At 40.1% G+C, this 16598-nt stretch overlaps 2 protein-coding genes and 1 long non-coding RNA gene across 4 annotated transcripts in view; 2 read left to right on the top strand and 1 right to left on the bottom strand.

The window, feature by feature from the left end:
* The window catches only part of LOC118277442 (KH domain-containing, RNA-binding, signal transduction-associated protein 2), a 338249-nt gene that overhangs the window by 51650 nt on the left and 270001 nt on the right, over positions 1-16598 (top strand). The window lies entirely within an intron of this gene.
* Positions 4534-6242, top strand: LOC118277444 (uncharacterized). The gene is made up of 2 exons (XM_035596236.2): positions 4534-4842; positions 5944-6242. Exons 1-2 carry the CDS (start codon positions 4556-4558, stop codon positions 5981-5983), a joined length of 327 nt encoding a protein of 108 aa, XP_035452129.1. The 5' UTR covers positions 4534-4555; the 3' UTR covers positions 5984-6242.
* LOC118277449 (uncharacterized) lies at positions 14002-14575 on the bottom strand. The gene is made up of 2 exons (XR_004783767.2): positions 14254-14575; positions 14002-14150 (listed from the first exon to the last, which is right to left on the bottom strand). It is a non-coding gene; the product is annotated as an uncharacterized LOC118277449 (long non-coding RNA).

Below are 16598 nucleotides of genomic sequence, written 5' to 3' on the forward strand. Positions count from 1 at the left end.
GACGCGCCAGTTCCAGCGCTCGCCGAGCGACCATGCGCCTACCCCCCGTCTCGTCGCACGCGCCGCCCGCGAGACCCGGCTCGCCTTTAAAAGGCCGCGCCCCGCCCGACCACAAGCACCCCCCGTTACCGTGCCGAGGACCGCGCGGAGCTCTTCGCCGACTCCCTGGAGGCTTCATTCCAGCCCAACCCAGCCCGCAACGTGCAACACACAGCAGCTATCGAAGAACAGGTCGAACGGTACCTGGAGCAGCCGATCCCCCCCGATGAAGACCCCATCGTGTTCTCCCCTGGCCTGGTGCGGCGTATGGCTCTCCGAGCCCCATTACGCAAGGCACCCGGTCCGGACGGCATCCCCAACGAGGCCCTCCGCCGCCTGCCGCCGCGAGGAATCGCGACGCTGACGCGGCTGTTTAACGGGATCCTCCGCACCGGACACTTCCCGGCTAAGTGGAAGCTCGGCAGAGTCATCATGCTGCCCAAACAGGGGAAGAACACGTTGCTGCCGGGGAGCTATCGCCCCATCACGCTCCTCGATACCGTCTCGAAGCTCTTCGAGAAGCTGCTGCTGTTGCACCTGCGCCCACACCTCCAGCCACGCGGCGAACAGTTCGGCTTTAGGGCCGAACACTCCACGACCCAGCAAGTCGCGAGGGTACTGCACGACCTGGCCGCCGCGCGTAACAAGCGCGAGCGGGCCGCTGCAGTATTCCTCGACATGGAGAAGGCGTTCGACCGCGTCTGGCACGCCGGCCTGCTCAGCAAGCTGGCCACATCTACTACTCCTCGTCGACTAGTTAAGATCGTGGCCACCTTCCTGCACGGCAGAACCTTCCAAGTGGCAGTGGAAGGCTCTCTGTCGACTGAGCGCGGCATCCAAGCCGGCGTGCCCCAGGGAAGCTGCATCTCACCCGTGTGCTACTGCGTGTACACGGACGACATCCCCGTCGTGGACGGCGCCAAGCTCGCCCTCTACGCGGACGACGCGGCGCTCTACACGACGTCGCTGAACGCCCGGCACGCAGTAGTCAAACTACAGCGCGCCCTAGATGCACTCCCTGACTGGCTGGAGAAGTGGAGGTTGGCCGTTAATGTGGCCAAGACCCAAGCACTCGCCGTGGGGATCATGAAGCCGGACACCATGACGCTGATGGGTGAGCCAATACGGTGGGCGCCGAGCGTTAAATACCTCGGCGTGACCATCGACCGCTCCCTGTCCATGACGCCCCACGTGCAGCAGGCTGTTGCTCAGGCGCGCACCGCCCGTCACCTCCTGCGCCCGGTCCTCGACTCGTCGCTGCCGCTCCGTGCGAAGCTCGGCATCTACAAGGCCTACATTCGGACACGGCTTACCTACGCCGCCCCGGCTTGGTACGCGCTCGTGTCCGAATTCAACAAGAAACGCCTCCGTGCGCAGCAGTCTCTCACGCTGCGCACCATAGTAAAGGCCCCGCGCTTCGTACGGAACGCGACAATATCGAGAGACCTCGGCGTAGAGAGCGTCGACGACTTCGTGCAGCGCCTGAGCACTAACATGTTTGAGCGCGCCGGCAAGTCGCGGCACGACCACCTTCGGGAGCTGGCGCCATACCATCGGCGCCCCCCCGACGGATACGGCCTGCCGCGAGACCTGGTCGCCCCGACCGACCCACCTGACGCAGCCACATGAGCCTCCCGCCCGCCCTAGCTAGGGCGGGGCGGTAGAGGCTCCCCCACCGGACACGACCACGCGCCGCTAACCCGCCTGCTGCTCGCCGGGCCAGCCCGGCTTGAGCGCGGCCGCTAGCGGCGCGACTACAGGGAATTGACACCGCATCGGGCCCCGCGAGGGGCCCGACTACTCCAACCCCTCGCCCGCAGTCGCGGGCAGCGAATAGAGTCCGCCGAAACAGGCCTCGGCCTGGATCGCGCGTCCTCACGCCCCCTGTCGGGGACGTAGAGAAGGCTTCGAGAGACCACAAGCAGTCTGCGTTCGGCACGGAAACGGGTGCAACAGCTGTATCGACTTAGGTCGGTCTCCTCTGCCTCGCTACTTGTCGGACATAGGCTGGCGCCCCGTCGTGTACTGTTAGATAATCGAGTTGGATTTCGTCAGCGAGCCTCTCGATGATCGGATAGTGCACGGCGCGACGTGAGTAGGGTTTATTGTGAGTTTAAGCTGATAGTTATTTTGTTAGTGTTTCCAATAGTTTGTTATTGTTTTATATTTAAAGTAATATATTGTGATCTGTTGTTAACGTTAGTTTATTTTATCTTCCAACACATAACCCCTACAGTATCCTATTTTATGCCCAGGATAATAAGGTATAATTATACCAAGTTGCATCGAAATCGAACCGTTAGTTTTCACGTGATGCCTGAACATACAAACAGAGAGACAGACAAAAAAAAATTTAATCACATATTTGGGTTTGGTATCGATCCAGTAACACCCCCTGCTATTTATTATTTCAATATTGTACAGAATTGACCCATCTATAGATTTATTATAATATGAATTAATGAATTAATGAATAAATGAATGAGAGTGTTATAAATATAGTAGCGTGATGAAAAGTATACTACAACCTGCCCAGGAGTATGAAGAGCAATTGTACCAAGTTTCGTTGAAATCTGTCGAGTGGTTTTTATTTCTATAAACAACATACAGACAGACAGACAGACAAAAAAAATTCTGATTGTATTTTTGGCGTCAGTATCGATCACTAATCACCCGCTGATAGTTATTTTGGAAATATATTTCATGTAGAGAATTGACCTCTCTACAGATTTATTATAAGTTTGAAATCGCCAACCCGCATTGAGCAAGCGTGGTGATTAGTTCTCAAACCCTTTTCATTGAACAAGTGAAAATAAACGAAATAAGAAGTGGTTTCTTATTTATTATGCAAAAAACTGTTATAATTTTCTTATGTCCAATGTTGGCTTCTTCATTTTTTACCGGCAGCCCAAAAGGCAGTCCATCTGTAAAAAGAAAAAAAACCATTAATTAGAAACCAGGAGAGAATCGATGTTGTTCTAATGTAATGTTTAAGTGGCGTGATATCACGGCCGCACAAACAACCGACGTGAAACAACGCTTGCGTTCTATTTCGTCGTATGAGTGAGGTTACTGAAGGCCTAATTACCCAACTCCCCCATCTCCCCAATCCGTCCCATAGCCTTAAAAATCCTCAATTCCTAACTTCCAAAAGTCCGGCAACGCACTTGTAACGCCACTGGTGTGTCTATGGGCGGCGCTGATTGTATACCATCAGGCGATCCGTCTGTTTCTTTGCCGACTTATCCCATTAAAAAATGTATCGAAGTTTGAAATTGAAACTTCATCTTAATTGTAATTATGTTACAATATGCGACCGTAATGATATACCAAAGTATTTTACACAAAAAGTAGTATTATTTTATACTAAAGTACGAGTATTGCGTCATGGTTTCTTCGCATATTATACAAGGCTAATTTTAAAACATCAACAACTTCTTAGGACTACCTTACTAACATCATAAACAACAACTTTTGTTCCATGACTGTTTACAAAACATAATACATTTAAGAAAAACAAACTTTCAAGATTTCTTTGTTTTATGTAGCACATTTCAATTCTGTATTTTGCTGTAGGTACCACCAGTAATGTGACGCGACGCAAGCGCATCAAAGCGAACGACCGACTGAGGACCGCTCGTAAATAGGTCAAGTTCAAGCGACTACGCCGCCCGAACTCCGCTCCACATCGCTACTGTACTACTGCTTCGCAAACTTCGTAACATTAAGAGCGTTCAATTTAAATATTTTCATTTTTGTATGAAAATGTGACGACATAAAATATGGTGAATTTTTAAAAGTCATAGAACAAAAGTTGTAGTTTATGATGCTAGTAACGTAGTCCTAAGATATTATTGAAGTTTTAAAATTAACCCTGTATAGACGTAATACCAAAGTAAGCGAAGGTCTCTGTGCGTACGATGTATTGTGTGTTTTTAAATTAGATTTACAGAATACCAACAAACTTACCCGTCCAAATCTTTCAGTTGTTCTAAATCTTTCAACCCTTCCAATTCATTTTCCCGTGGTGTTCTTTTAAATCGATTATGTTTGTTGTTATTAGCACCCTGTGTTGCAAAATCATTCAAATATATAACGATTTTATTGACACCACTGTTAGCCACATGATGAGAAACGGGCTTAGAATCAGGCGCGACGTGTTTCGCAAATACTGCGCCCAGCACCACACACAGATAGAAAACGGATAGAAACTTGATTGTGGCCGACATTTTGTTGTCAGAATAGTCCGATCTCATTGATCGCTTTTATACCACCGTGGTAGCAATGACATATTTACACAAATACATTTATTTCAAACTTAATAATCTAAAAATAAACAGTTTAACAATAGAATCAAGGCATTCAATATAATTTATGGGCTGTAGTAAATAGTTTTTAATATCAATAATAACTTGTAATATACCATCCTAGAGAATAAGATGGTATAAAAGCGATCAATGTGATCGGACTCTATGCATTACTGTTTAACTCGTCGTTGTGCAATAATCTCAACAAAATGTCGGCTACAATCAAGTTTCTATCCGTTTTCTATCTGTGTGTGATGCTGGGCGCAGTATTTGCGAAACACGTCGCGCCTGATTCTAAGCCCGTGTCTCATCATGTTGCTGACAGTGGTGCCAAAACAATCGTTATATATTTGAATGATTTTGCAACACAGGGTGCTAATAACAACAATCATAATCGATTTAAAAGAACACCACGGGAAAATGAATTGGAAGGGTTGAAAGATTTGAAAGATTTGAAAGATTTGGAACAACTGAAGGACTTTGATAACGATCCAGGGTAAGTTTGTTTGCATTGCGTAAATATAATTTAAAAATAATATCAATACATCGTACGCACAGAGACCTTTTTTTATGTTAAATGGGCGGACGTTTGGCCGCTATCTCGCCTGATGGTAAGTGATGATGCGGCCTACGGTGGAGCACGTCTGCCCTTACTTACTTACTTTGGTATTACGTCTATACAGGGTTAATTTTAAAACTTCAATAATATCTTAGGACTACGTTACTAGCATCATAAACTACAACTTTTGTTCTATGACTTTTAAAAATTCACCATATTTTATTTCGTCACATTTTCATGCAGAAATGAAAATATTTAAATTAAACGCTCTTAATGTTACGAAGTTTGCGAAGCAGTAGTACAGTAGCGATGTGGAGCGGAGTTCGGGCGGCGTAGTCGCTTGAACTTGACCTATTTACGAGCGGTCCTCAGTCCGTCGTTCGCTTTGATGCGCTTGCGTCGCGTCACATTACTGGTGGTACCCACAGCAAAATACAGAGTTGAAATGTGCTACATAAAACAAAGAAATCTTGAAAGTTTGTTTTTCTTAAATGTATTATGTTTCGTAAACAGTCATAGAACAAAAGTTGTTGTTTATGATGTTAGTAAGGTAGTCCTCAGAGATTGTTGATGTTTTAAAATTAAACTCTGTATAATATGCGAAGAAACCATGACGAAATACTTTGGTATAAAATACTTTATAGTATATCATCATAGTCGCATATTGTAACATAATTACAATTAAGATGAAGCTTCGATTTCAAACTTAGATACATTTATTTAATGGGATAAGTCGGCAAACAAACAGCCTCGCCTGATGGTATACAATCAGCTCCGCCCATAGACACACCAGTGGCGTTACAAGTGCGTTGCCGGACTTTTGGAAGTTAGGAATTGAGGATTTTTAAGGATACAGGGATTGGGGAGATGGGGGAGTTGGGTAATTAGGCCTTCAGTAACCTCACTCATACGACGAAATAGAATGCAAGCATTGTTTCACGTCGGTTGTTTGTGCGGATCACTCCACTTAAACATTACATTAGAACAACATCGATTTTCTCCTGGTTTCTAATTGAATGTTTTATTTTCATTTTACAGATGGTCAGACTGGTGGACTTGGGGATCTGAACTGAAGTGATAAGGATCTTGGCAAACATAAAAATATTATAACGATCTTCGCATACATAAAAAAATATAAGGATCTTCGCATAATAAATAAGAAATCAAAATTAATTATTATGTTATCGGCTTACTCACGTAATGTTTTGACGAGGAACTCGACTAGTTTCAAGCCATGCTAGAGGCTCATATTCATGAGCAGCATTACGCGACACACGACGCGGCGAGAGTAAGCCGATAACATAATAATTAATTTAGTATGTCTCACGAAAGTTACAATAAAATCAAAGAAATCAAAATATGTATATTTCGTTTAGTTTTATTTTTCACTGGGTTTTGTTTTTATTATCTTGCCTTGGACGAAGCGAATGTGAGTGTCAGACTTTTACTGACTAAAAACCAACCCATTCCTAATCCTGCTTTTCGAGCCGGAGCCCCGGTAAGCCTATTAGGTAGTCCGCAGCTCCGGATCAGGCATCAGCCCTACTGGGCTCCATCTGTGGTGGTCTGATGGTTCCTTGTGGCCCGCGCGGAACGCGACGCTTCGCACTATAGTATATTGTAGTTATTTCCATAGTGTCATGTCATATGGCATTCTCCAGTGGGGGAACGCTGCTGACATTCAGTCTGTTTTTGTGGTACAGAAGAGGACTATTCGATCAGTTTATAGTCTTAGTCCGAGGTAGTCGCTTAGAGGATTGTTTAAATAAATTAAAATAATGACAGTTGCCTCTCAATATATTTATGAAAATGTAGCGCTCATAAAAACATTAGTTTATTTAAAAAGTATAGTGACATATATAATATCGACATGAGATGTAAAAACAAATATGATGTACCTGCCTCTAAGCTTCAGAAAATAGGCGGTTCGTTTAGATGCCAATGTATTCGCTTTTACAATAAAGTTCCCAGCCATATTCAAAATTTAATCCTTAGTAGTGTCATTAAAGTTAAACTTTACTGTAAAGCAGCTTTTTATAAAATTATGACCGCCTCGTTGGTCGAGTGGTCGCAAGTGCAACAGCTGAACGAGGGGTCTCGGGTTGGATTCCCGGGTCGGGCAATGTATTACTGGGGTGTGAAATACGTTGCTTTTTGCTTTTTGTAAAATAAATGACTACTTGGATGATAGTCAGGCATGGGAGTGAGCTGTCGTAACGTAACGTCTGCCCAGGTCATGTTGACATGTTTGTAACATATAGTTACATTTTCATAGACTAGCTTCCGCCCGCGACTCCGTCCGCGCGGATGTCGGTCTTCGCGTGGAAGTTTTATTTCTCTATTTTGAGTAACTCTGACAATGACATCTTATAAATATCTATTGGATACGGCGAGGCTCATAATAATTGAGGAGATCCCTCTATTGAGCTACTGCTGTTGAGCTCGCGTTCTGTAGAATAAAACTGAAAAATAAAAAAAAAAAATCTACGTATTTTTCCAGAATAAAAAGTATCCTATTTTATGCCCAGGATAATAAGGTATAATTAGACCAAGTTGCATCGAAATCGAACCGTTAGTTTTCACGTGATGCCTGAACATACAGACAGAGAGACAGACAAAAAAAAATTTAATCACATATTTGGGTTTGGTATCGATCCTCTAACACCTCCTGCTATTTATTCTTTCAATATTGTATAGAATTGACCCATCTACAGATTTATTATAATATGAATGAATGAGTGAATGAGAGTGTTATAAACGTAAGAGTAGACAAATTTAATCAGAAAGCTCCTAACTGCTAAGATATCGGGAGTTATACGTGTTATTGTGAGTCAACCATAAGAGATAGACATTTGCTGACGTGGAATATTTTTTATACAATTTTAAGGAGAACATTTTCGTCGTACATTATTTCTGTGTAGCTTTAACCATTAAGGCTGCACAAGCGACGGAAGCTTAAAAAATGGAGTAAGTTCTCCTGTTTTCCCAATATTTCCCTTCACTGCTCTGCTCCTATTGATCGTGGCGTGATGTAAAGTATACTATAACCTGCCCAGGAGTATGAAGCACAATTGTACCAAGTTTCGTTGAAATCTGTCGAGTGGTTTTTATTTCTATAAAGAACATACATACAGACAGACAGACAGACAGACAAAAAAAATCTGATTGCATTTTTGGCGTCAGTATCGATCACTAATCAGTGATTAGTAATCACACGCTGATAGTTATTTTGGAAATATATTTCATGTACAGAATTGACCTCTTTACAGATTTATTATAAGTATAGAAGATATAGATATAGATGACATTATTACTTAATGTGACTTTGTTTTTAATTTGACATATTATTATATGATATTATTAGGTATATATGTCGCAGCGATATGATAAAAACAGGGATTTAGCCAAATCTCTAAGGGATTTGATCAAATTACGAAGGATGTCAAAATAACAACACGATTTTATCATTTCCCTAAACAAATCTGGTGATTTGACAAATCCCTAAATTGATTAATTATATGTATACATATATACAATTAGACATATGTATGTATATAGGTATGTCGGAAATAAGGTGTCACTTTCGATATGTTGGTGAAAGGAGAATCCCACTTCTGATGTCAGAGATAGAAGGTGTGGACAATACTTTGGGCGAGAGCCCTCTTCGTCACACATAGGTAGAGAAATGTGTAGGCAGCAATAAAACAATAAACTCTTGAAATTATTGTTTATTTTCATATTGCACTAATTAAGCTACTAATGGGGTCGGCATTTCCTACCGACTACTCTGAGAAGAAATGCTGATTTCATGCATCCTCGCCAGCGCTTTTCTATTTTTAAGCTGCCCCAAAGCCACCTTCATCTCATCTAGGCTGATCTCTGGCAATTCGTCGGTGAAGTGGCGGACAAGTGTGGCCCTGGGATCCCCCGAATCTGAATGGAGACGGGGAGCTTTTGACTACTACTAGGGGCCGTCTTTTTATTGGGTGCGCCATTGAATGTGATGGCCATAATCACCACGCTGGGCAGGCGGGTTGGTGATCGCAGGGCGTAGTGACGCTGCTGCGCGTCACTAGTCTGAATTTTACACATTGCACAGTTATACCGCCATGTGGCGGTCACCAGAGCCTCGCCCGTTAGTCAGTAGGATGTACCACGAGCAGGTGAGGTTTACTGGGGCACTTAGATGGTTTTGTGTCCCCTTACATCCCGCATTAATAAGGATTCTAAAATGGTATACTATTTAGCACATAATTTCTTAAAATTGGCAACGGAATTCAACTCCGTGTAGATTAATTTATTTAACCTTACTAAATTTTCTTCTAGTATACTCAAAGTATATCTTATAACCTCGTATCCTCTAAACAATACTTTGAATCGGAACCCCGGCGACCTGTTAAATTGTCCGCGACTCTTCTTCCGTGGTGTGATGGCTCTTTGAGGCGTGTGCGAAACGCAATGCATCGTACATACAGGTCTGGTTCTGGTCGGGCAGCGAGGTACCCTTGCTCGCCGTCCGCAGACCTGCACTTACGGTGGCCGGAGATCGTGTTATTGTGTCTTTTGCGACGGCTGGGGCGTGAGGAGATTCAAGTTCGGCTCATGTAGACCACCACCATATGCTACTCGGGCGACATGGTGATGGCACCCGGGCGTTTCCTTCCATCCAATCATGAACAGGTACCTCCTGAAACTTCCAAGTCCGGTAAGCAACTGTGTAGTGTGTAAGGCTACAGCCTCACCTACAGGTGAGGACGTCATAGATGACAATCAAGCTACTTTTCAAAGAGGAGATTTATCGCTGTAATGACGGCGAACTCAAAATAATCTCTCTAGGATTACAATATGTAAAAGAACCAAAAGAAACCACAAAAACTTTTATTTAGATAAAAATAAAGTTAATTTATTTTTATTCATGATGTTTTATTTGAAGGTCTTTAACATTTTCATATAAAAGAAGCCCAGTTCATAAGATTTTCCATTTCGTCTCTCAGTTTCTCCAATTCTGCCATTTCTTCCAATTCATTTTCCCGTGGTGTTCTTTTAAATCGATTATGATTGTTGTTATTAGCACCCAATGTTGCAAAATCTTTCAAATATATAACGATTGTTTTGGCACCACTGTCAGCAACATGATGAGACACGGGCTTAGAATCAGGCGCGACGTGTTTCGCAAATACTGCGCCCAGCACCACACACAGATAGAAAACGGACAGAAACTTTATTGTGGCTGACATTTTGTTGAGATTATTGCACAACGACGAGTTAAACAGTAATGTATAGAGTCCGATCAAATTGATCGCTTTTATACCACCGTGGTAGCAATGACATATTTACACAAATACATTTATTTCAAACATAATAATCTAATAGTATAATTAAACAATAAAATCATTATATTGAATATAATTTATGGGCTGTAATAAATGATTTATATGAATAAGAAATGGGTAACTTATTAATTAAAACGTGACAAAAAACGACTTGAAGTGCAATCTCTGAGTCGGTCGTCCATCGTCATTCAAAACGAGTCAGGTCTACTGAATGCATACATTCGTCCAAAACAGTGTTCATTGTTTGTTAGCAACAAGCAAATATACGTCATTTGTAGGCCGCCTATTGTTTGTGCAGGATGTATGCATTTGTTGAGACATATAATAATATGTTTAGACATAACGCGTTTCTTCCCGCCCAATCAGGAACAGGTGACTCCCGAAACTACCATGTCCGGTAAGCGCCTGCGTCAGGTTGTAGGTGAGGACATCATAGCGTCAAGCTAATTTTCAAAGAGAAGATTTATCGCTGTAATGACGGCGAGCTCAAAATAAGCCTATGAAACTGCAATAATTAAAATTTAGTGTGGTATGGCATTTTACTGTAGGGACAGGCTGCTGACATTTAGTTCATGTTTATCTTACAAAAGCGCGCCGTCAGAGCTACCTACAACCTTGGTCGTCGCGAATCTCTCAGGGAAAAGTTTAAGGAGATCAATATTATGACCGTTCCATGTCAATTTATCTATGAAAATATTATGTATGTTAGGAAAAATCTAAACTTATTTGGTAAAGTGTCTGACAGACACAATTATCAAACTAGACATATGGATAGATTAAGCCAGCCATTCTTTAGATTGACAAAAATAAGTAAGCCGTTCATGGGATTCTGTATTAAATGTTATAACAAAATTCCAGAGGAAATAAAACGCCTACTTAAATGAAAGACAATTTAAACAATTTAAATTATGTATTAAAAAAACGATGTGTAGACTAGTGTACTACAAATTGAATGATTATATATATATAGAGGATAAAAGTGCTTGGAGGCAAGCTCGTCCAGCTCCACTGGGTAACAAAAAAAAAACACGAATTCCAATAATCTATAAATATCTATACATATAATAAATCTGTAGAAGGGTCAATTGTGTACATTGAAAATATTGAAAAAATAAATAGCAGGGGGTGTTACTAGATCGGTACCAAACTCAAATATGTGATTATTTGTTTTTATCTGTCTGTCTGACTGTGTGTTCAGGCATCACGTAAAAAGTAACGGTTCGGTTTTGATGAAACCTGGTCTAATTATCCTGGGCATAAAATAGGATACTTTTTATCCTGGAAAAATACGTAGAAAAAGCTTGATTTTTCAGTTTTATTCTACAGAACGCGAGCTCAACAGCAGTAGCTCAATAGAGGGATCTCCTTAATTATTATGGGCCTCGCCGTATTTGGGTCCAATCAATAGATATTTATAAGAAGTCATTGTCAGAGTTACTCAAAATGGAGAAATAAAACATCCACGCGAAGACCGACATCCGCGCGGACGAAGTCGCGGGCGGAAGCTATTGTTATAATATAACCGTGTTATTAAATTGTGTTTTGTTAAACTTTATACAATTATTGTAAATGTCAGAGCCCTGTAATTAGCTAAAATTTAATTAGACTAGTAGAATGCATTTGTGTCAGCTTGGAGTTGTCATGCTCACTTAAAAGTCGCATTGGCGGTAGCACGGGTATTGGATCGCTCGATTCCCTGCAATATGGTTGAGTTGGGCGGTGATGGTGTACGTGTCATGTTTGTGAATGGGCGCTGTCAAATGGGACTGGTCAGCTCCAGACTGCATAATTTGTTTTGTCCTCAAGGTTATTTTCTTTTTCTATCTCTAAGAGTAACCAATGGAGTTTCTTGCTCGTTCTTCTACATAGGAATTTACACTTTGGAACGAGCATATGGCTTCACTAGAGGACTGACCGACAGACAGAAGTTATTAAATATTATTATATTGGCTTTGACGTTCAAAAGTGATTTCCTGGTCTATTTGAAATAAATAATGTCGACTTTGTGGTTGACTTTGAAAAGAACCACTTGAAACCACAATAACTTTTATTGAGACAAAAACACAAACAAAACAAAAACTTAATAAATGATAAATAAATGATAAATGATATTTATTTTGCAAATAGGTTATAAAATAACACTTTTACACGTCAATCTCTTATATAACTAGATGAGGCCGGCATTTCCTATCGGACTACTCTGAGAAGAAATGCCGAAACAAACTCAGAGGTCATAGTCTCTTTTAAAGTCCAGACAAAATCAATTAAAGATGTCGGAGAACCATCCAAGTTTATTCTGTAGTGGTCTTTTGAGGAAAGAACCACAGCAGTTTGAGCGGACCTGTTCAGATGGCAGCACGCATGTGTCAGATTACAATTAGCTCAGCTGACGGCTGTTGCTGAATGATCCGACGAACAAAACCAACCAAAAGAACATTTGGGTAGGCCACACAAATGCTCAAACGGTCAGAACATAATTTACTAAAAATAAAATGTCTAGCAAAAATCTCACACGGTCCTCAAACTAACAATTTTAAAAGAAATATAAAAATATAAAACAATGTCAAGTTATGTTAATGTCAAATTGTATAAAAATGTAACTATATGTTACAAACATATCAACAAGACCTGTGTGGACATTATAGCAGTTCATTCCCAAGCCTGATTATCATCTAAGTAGTCTTTCATTTTATAAAAAGCTTTACTGTACAGTTTTTCTTTAATAACATTCTTAAATTTATTCAGGCTCAAACTTTGAATATGGCTGGGAATTTTATTGTAAAAACGTATGCATTGACATCTGAACGAACCACTTATTTTCTTAAGTCTAGTAGTAGGAACTATATATTTGTTTTTACTTCTAGTGGTTTATATTATGTATATCACAATACTTTTTGAATAAATTAGTGTTTTTGTGAGCATACACTACATTTTCATAAATGTATTGAGAGGGAACAGTCAATATGTTAATTTCTTCAATATGTCAATATTAGTATTTATGTATGCGAAGGTCGTTATAATTTTTTGATGTCCAACGTTGCCTGATTCATCGTCCACCACCAGGCCTCGGGTTCGATTCCCGGGTCGGGCAAAAGTATTGCTGGATATTTTTCGGCTTTTCGAAACTTTCTCAGTAGTAGCACGGAGTCTGGAAATGGTATATGGCAATAGGCTCACCACCTGTTACATGGGACTTACAACATAAATTGTGAAAAGTGGGTTGTACATTGTATAGCGGTATTAAGTATCGTAATGAGCACCTCTGCCTACCCCGTCGGGGACAAAAGGCGTGACGTTGCTTATAAAAAAAAATAAACACACCATTTGTAGTCTGATTACCAGAAGGAATAATAAGGTTCCATTTCATCCAAAGGATCTCTCCTCCACTGGTTTCTTATAAATCGCTTTTGATCCTTGTTATTAGCACCCCGTGTTGCATCATGGTGATCAATATCCTTCAAATATATAACGATTGTATCGACATTTCCACTGTCAGCAACATGATGAGACACAGGCTTAGAATCAGGCGCGACGTGTTTCGCAAATACTGCGCCCAACACCACACACAGATAGAAAATCTCTCTCTCAATCTCACCGATATATTATTTCGATCTATGTTTCAAAAACGGTGCTCACATAATGTAGGTATGGTTGGAAAAATATTAAGAGGGATAAACTTAACATCCAACAATCCCTGTGATGCACCAATTGTCTGAAAATGGAAATATGCCTCTCTGGGACCACAATAACTAAAACAACCACGTGAAACCACACAAACTTTTATTGAGACAAAAACACAAACAAAACAAAAGCTTAATATATTAGTATTTATGCATGCGAAGGTCGTTATAATTTCTGATGTCCAACGTTGGCTGCTTCCTCGTCCACCACCAGCCCACCAGGTGTTCCAAGCTGTGTGAAAAGGAAAAATCATTCAATTAGAAAAGTTTATCCGGTCGAAAATGGATTGAAATATTAACATTAGATAAACTACTTATACATATTATATACATACCATGTAGTCTGATTATTACCAGTTGAGTGCGTAACGTTCCATTTCTCTGTCTTTCACCTGTTCGTCCATAGGATCTACCCACTTTTGTATCCATGGGTTCCTTTTAAATCGATTATGATTGTTGTTATTTACACCCTGTGTTGCAAAATCATTCAAATATAATATAACGATTGTATTGGCACCACTGTCAGCAACATGATGAGACACGGGCTTAGAATCAGGCGCGACGTGCTTCGCAAATACTGCGCCCAGCACCACACACAGATAGAAAACGGACAGAAACTTGATTGTGGCCGACATTTTGTTCAGATTATTGCACAACGACGAGTTAAACAGTAATGTATAGAGTCCGATCAAATTGATCGCTTTTATACCACCGTGGTAGCAATGACATATTTACACAAATATATATTTCAAACTTAATAATCTAAAATATAGTGTTTAACAATAAAAATAAATATTAAATCAATTAATAGGTCAATCAAAAAATCTAATAAAAATATCAATCAATATATTCAATGTAATTTATGGGCTGTAATAAATGATTTATATCAATAAGAAATGGGTAACTTATTAATTAAAACGTGATAAAAAATCGAGTTGATATTGGATAATCTCTAAGTCTAACGGCCACTGTCGTCCAAAACAGTAATCATTGTTTGTAAGGTTAGGGAACAGAAAGTAAAGTTCCCTAAGAAAAGGAGGATCCTGCGACCAGGTGAGGTGATCAGCCTGGCGGGCTTTCTGCCCAACCGTTGTTCGTTGGGATTTTCTATCCGTGTTATTTCGCATGTAAACTTCATATGTGCGATGCAGGATATTTGTGACGTCATCCGTTGATTTGCTCGTCGATAGTCTATGTGCGACTTCTGTCATCTGTCACTTGTCAGAGTGTCGCCACATCAGCAACAAGCAAATAAAGGAGATTGTCCAAAGCTGTCCATTTTTAAACATGCTGCTCAACAAAAATGAAATTTACCAATAATTTTATTTATATTTTAGTTAACGTCTGATGCTAATAACTTTGTACGAATTAGCATATTCTATATCTATACATATAATAAATCTGTAGAAGGGTCAATTCTGTACATAGAAAATATTGAAAAAATAAATAGCAGGGGGTGTTACTGGATCGATACCAAACCCAAATATGTGATTAAAAAAAAATTTGTCTGTCTGTCTGTCTGTATGTTCAGGCATCACGTGAAAACTAACTGTTCGATTTCGATGAAACACATAATAAATAATAATACACCCATACATAACCGCTTACACCTATAATTATTATAAATAAATACTACCCACCTATTTTACACTAACCCACATAACATATTATAAGATTTACATACTACTATATATATATGCTCACTACATAATATACTACAATATATACACATAAGAAATTAACACTACTATTAAGTTTGTATTAAGTCAGCCCTCAAATTTGCAACGCCAGAAAAAGGCAGTTAAGATGTACTTAACATTTAAATTAAGACCTGTAATACTAATTTGCAAGGCTTTTGAAAAGGTGGACCCTTAGACGCTACGAAGTAAAATCTCCTTTAATGAAATTCAAGGAAATGTATTGCATTGGTTCGCCTCGTGTATAAGAAATCGCTTCCAAAGCGTTGTCATCAACAACAGCTCAAATACTACCGAAGTGACGTCTGGTGTTTTGCAAGGGTCTATCCTTGGGCCTCTACTATTTAATAATTTTTTCAATGTCATAGGGATTTACTTTCAACATACCAAATTCCTCTTGTATGCTGATGATCTTTAAAACTACAAAAGTATTAAAACTGTAGGAGACTGCACGCTTTTCCAATGGTATTTATATAAACTGAGTTCTCGATCTTCGATCGACGATCTTAAATTAAGTTTACCTAAATGCAATTACTTGAGAATTCCCAAAAACAAGAAAAACTTTTGGCTTCACTTACATCCTATGGCATACACCTCTTACTAGACTAATCTCAATCCTGGATTGGGAAAAGAATTATAACTTAAAAATTCTGCTATAGAAAATAATTTTATTTTGCATAACAACGCTTATGCGTTGCACTTGCAACTTTCTACAATATGATGACATCATAATGTAGAAAGTTCACTGTCAGAATCGTCTTTTGGCATACATTTCATACGCACAATGATTAAAAAGTCGAACTCTCAGAAAATTTACAGTAAGAATCGTCATTTGGCAAAGTATAGCAGAATTTTTAAGTTATAATTTTATTTTGCATAACAACGCTCATGCATTGCATTGTCTTTTTTTGAATTTGTCTTTTATAATATATAATTGAATTGTCTTTTGGCATACTTTTCACAGTATTTCTAGTATTCAATCA

This window comes from Spodoptera frugiperda, chromosome 10 (assembly GCF_023101765.2).
Source record: "Spodoptera frugiperda isolate SF20-4 chromosome 10, AGI-APGP_CSIRO_Sfru_2.0, whole genome shotgun sequence".
In the NCBI taxonomy this organism is placed as follows: Eukaryota; Metazoa; Arthropoda; class Insecta; order Lepidoptera; family Noctuidae; genus Spodoptera; species Spodoptera frugiperda.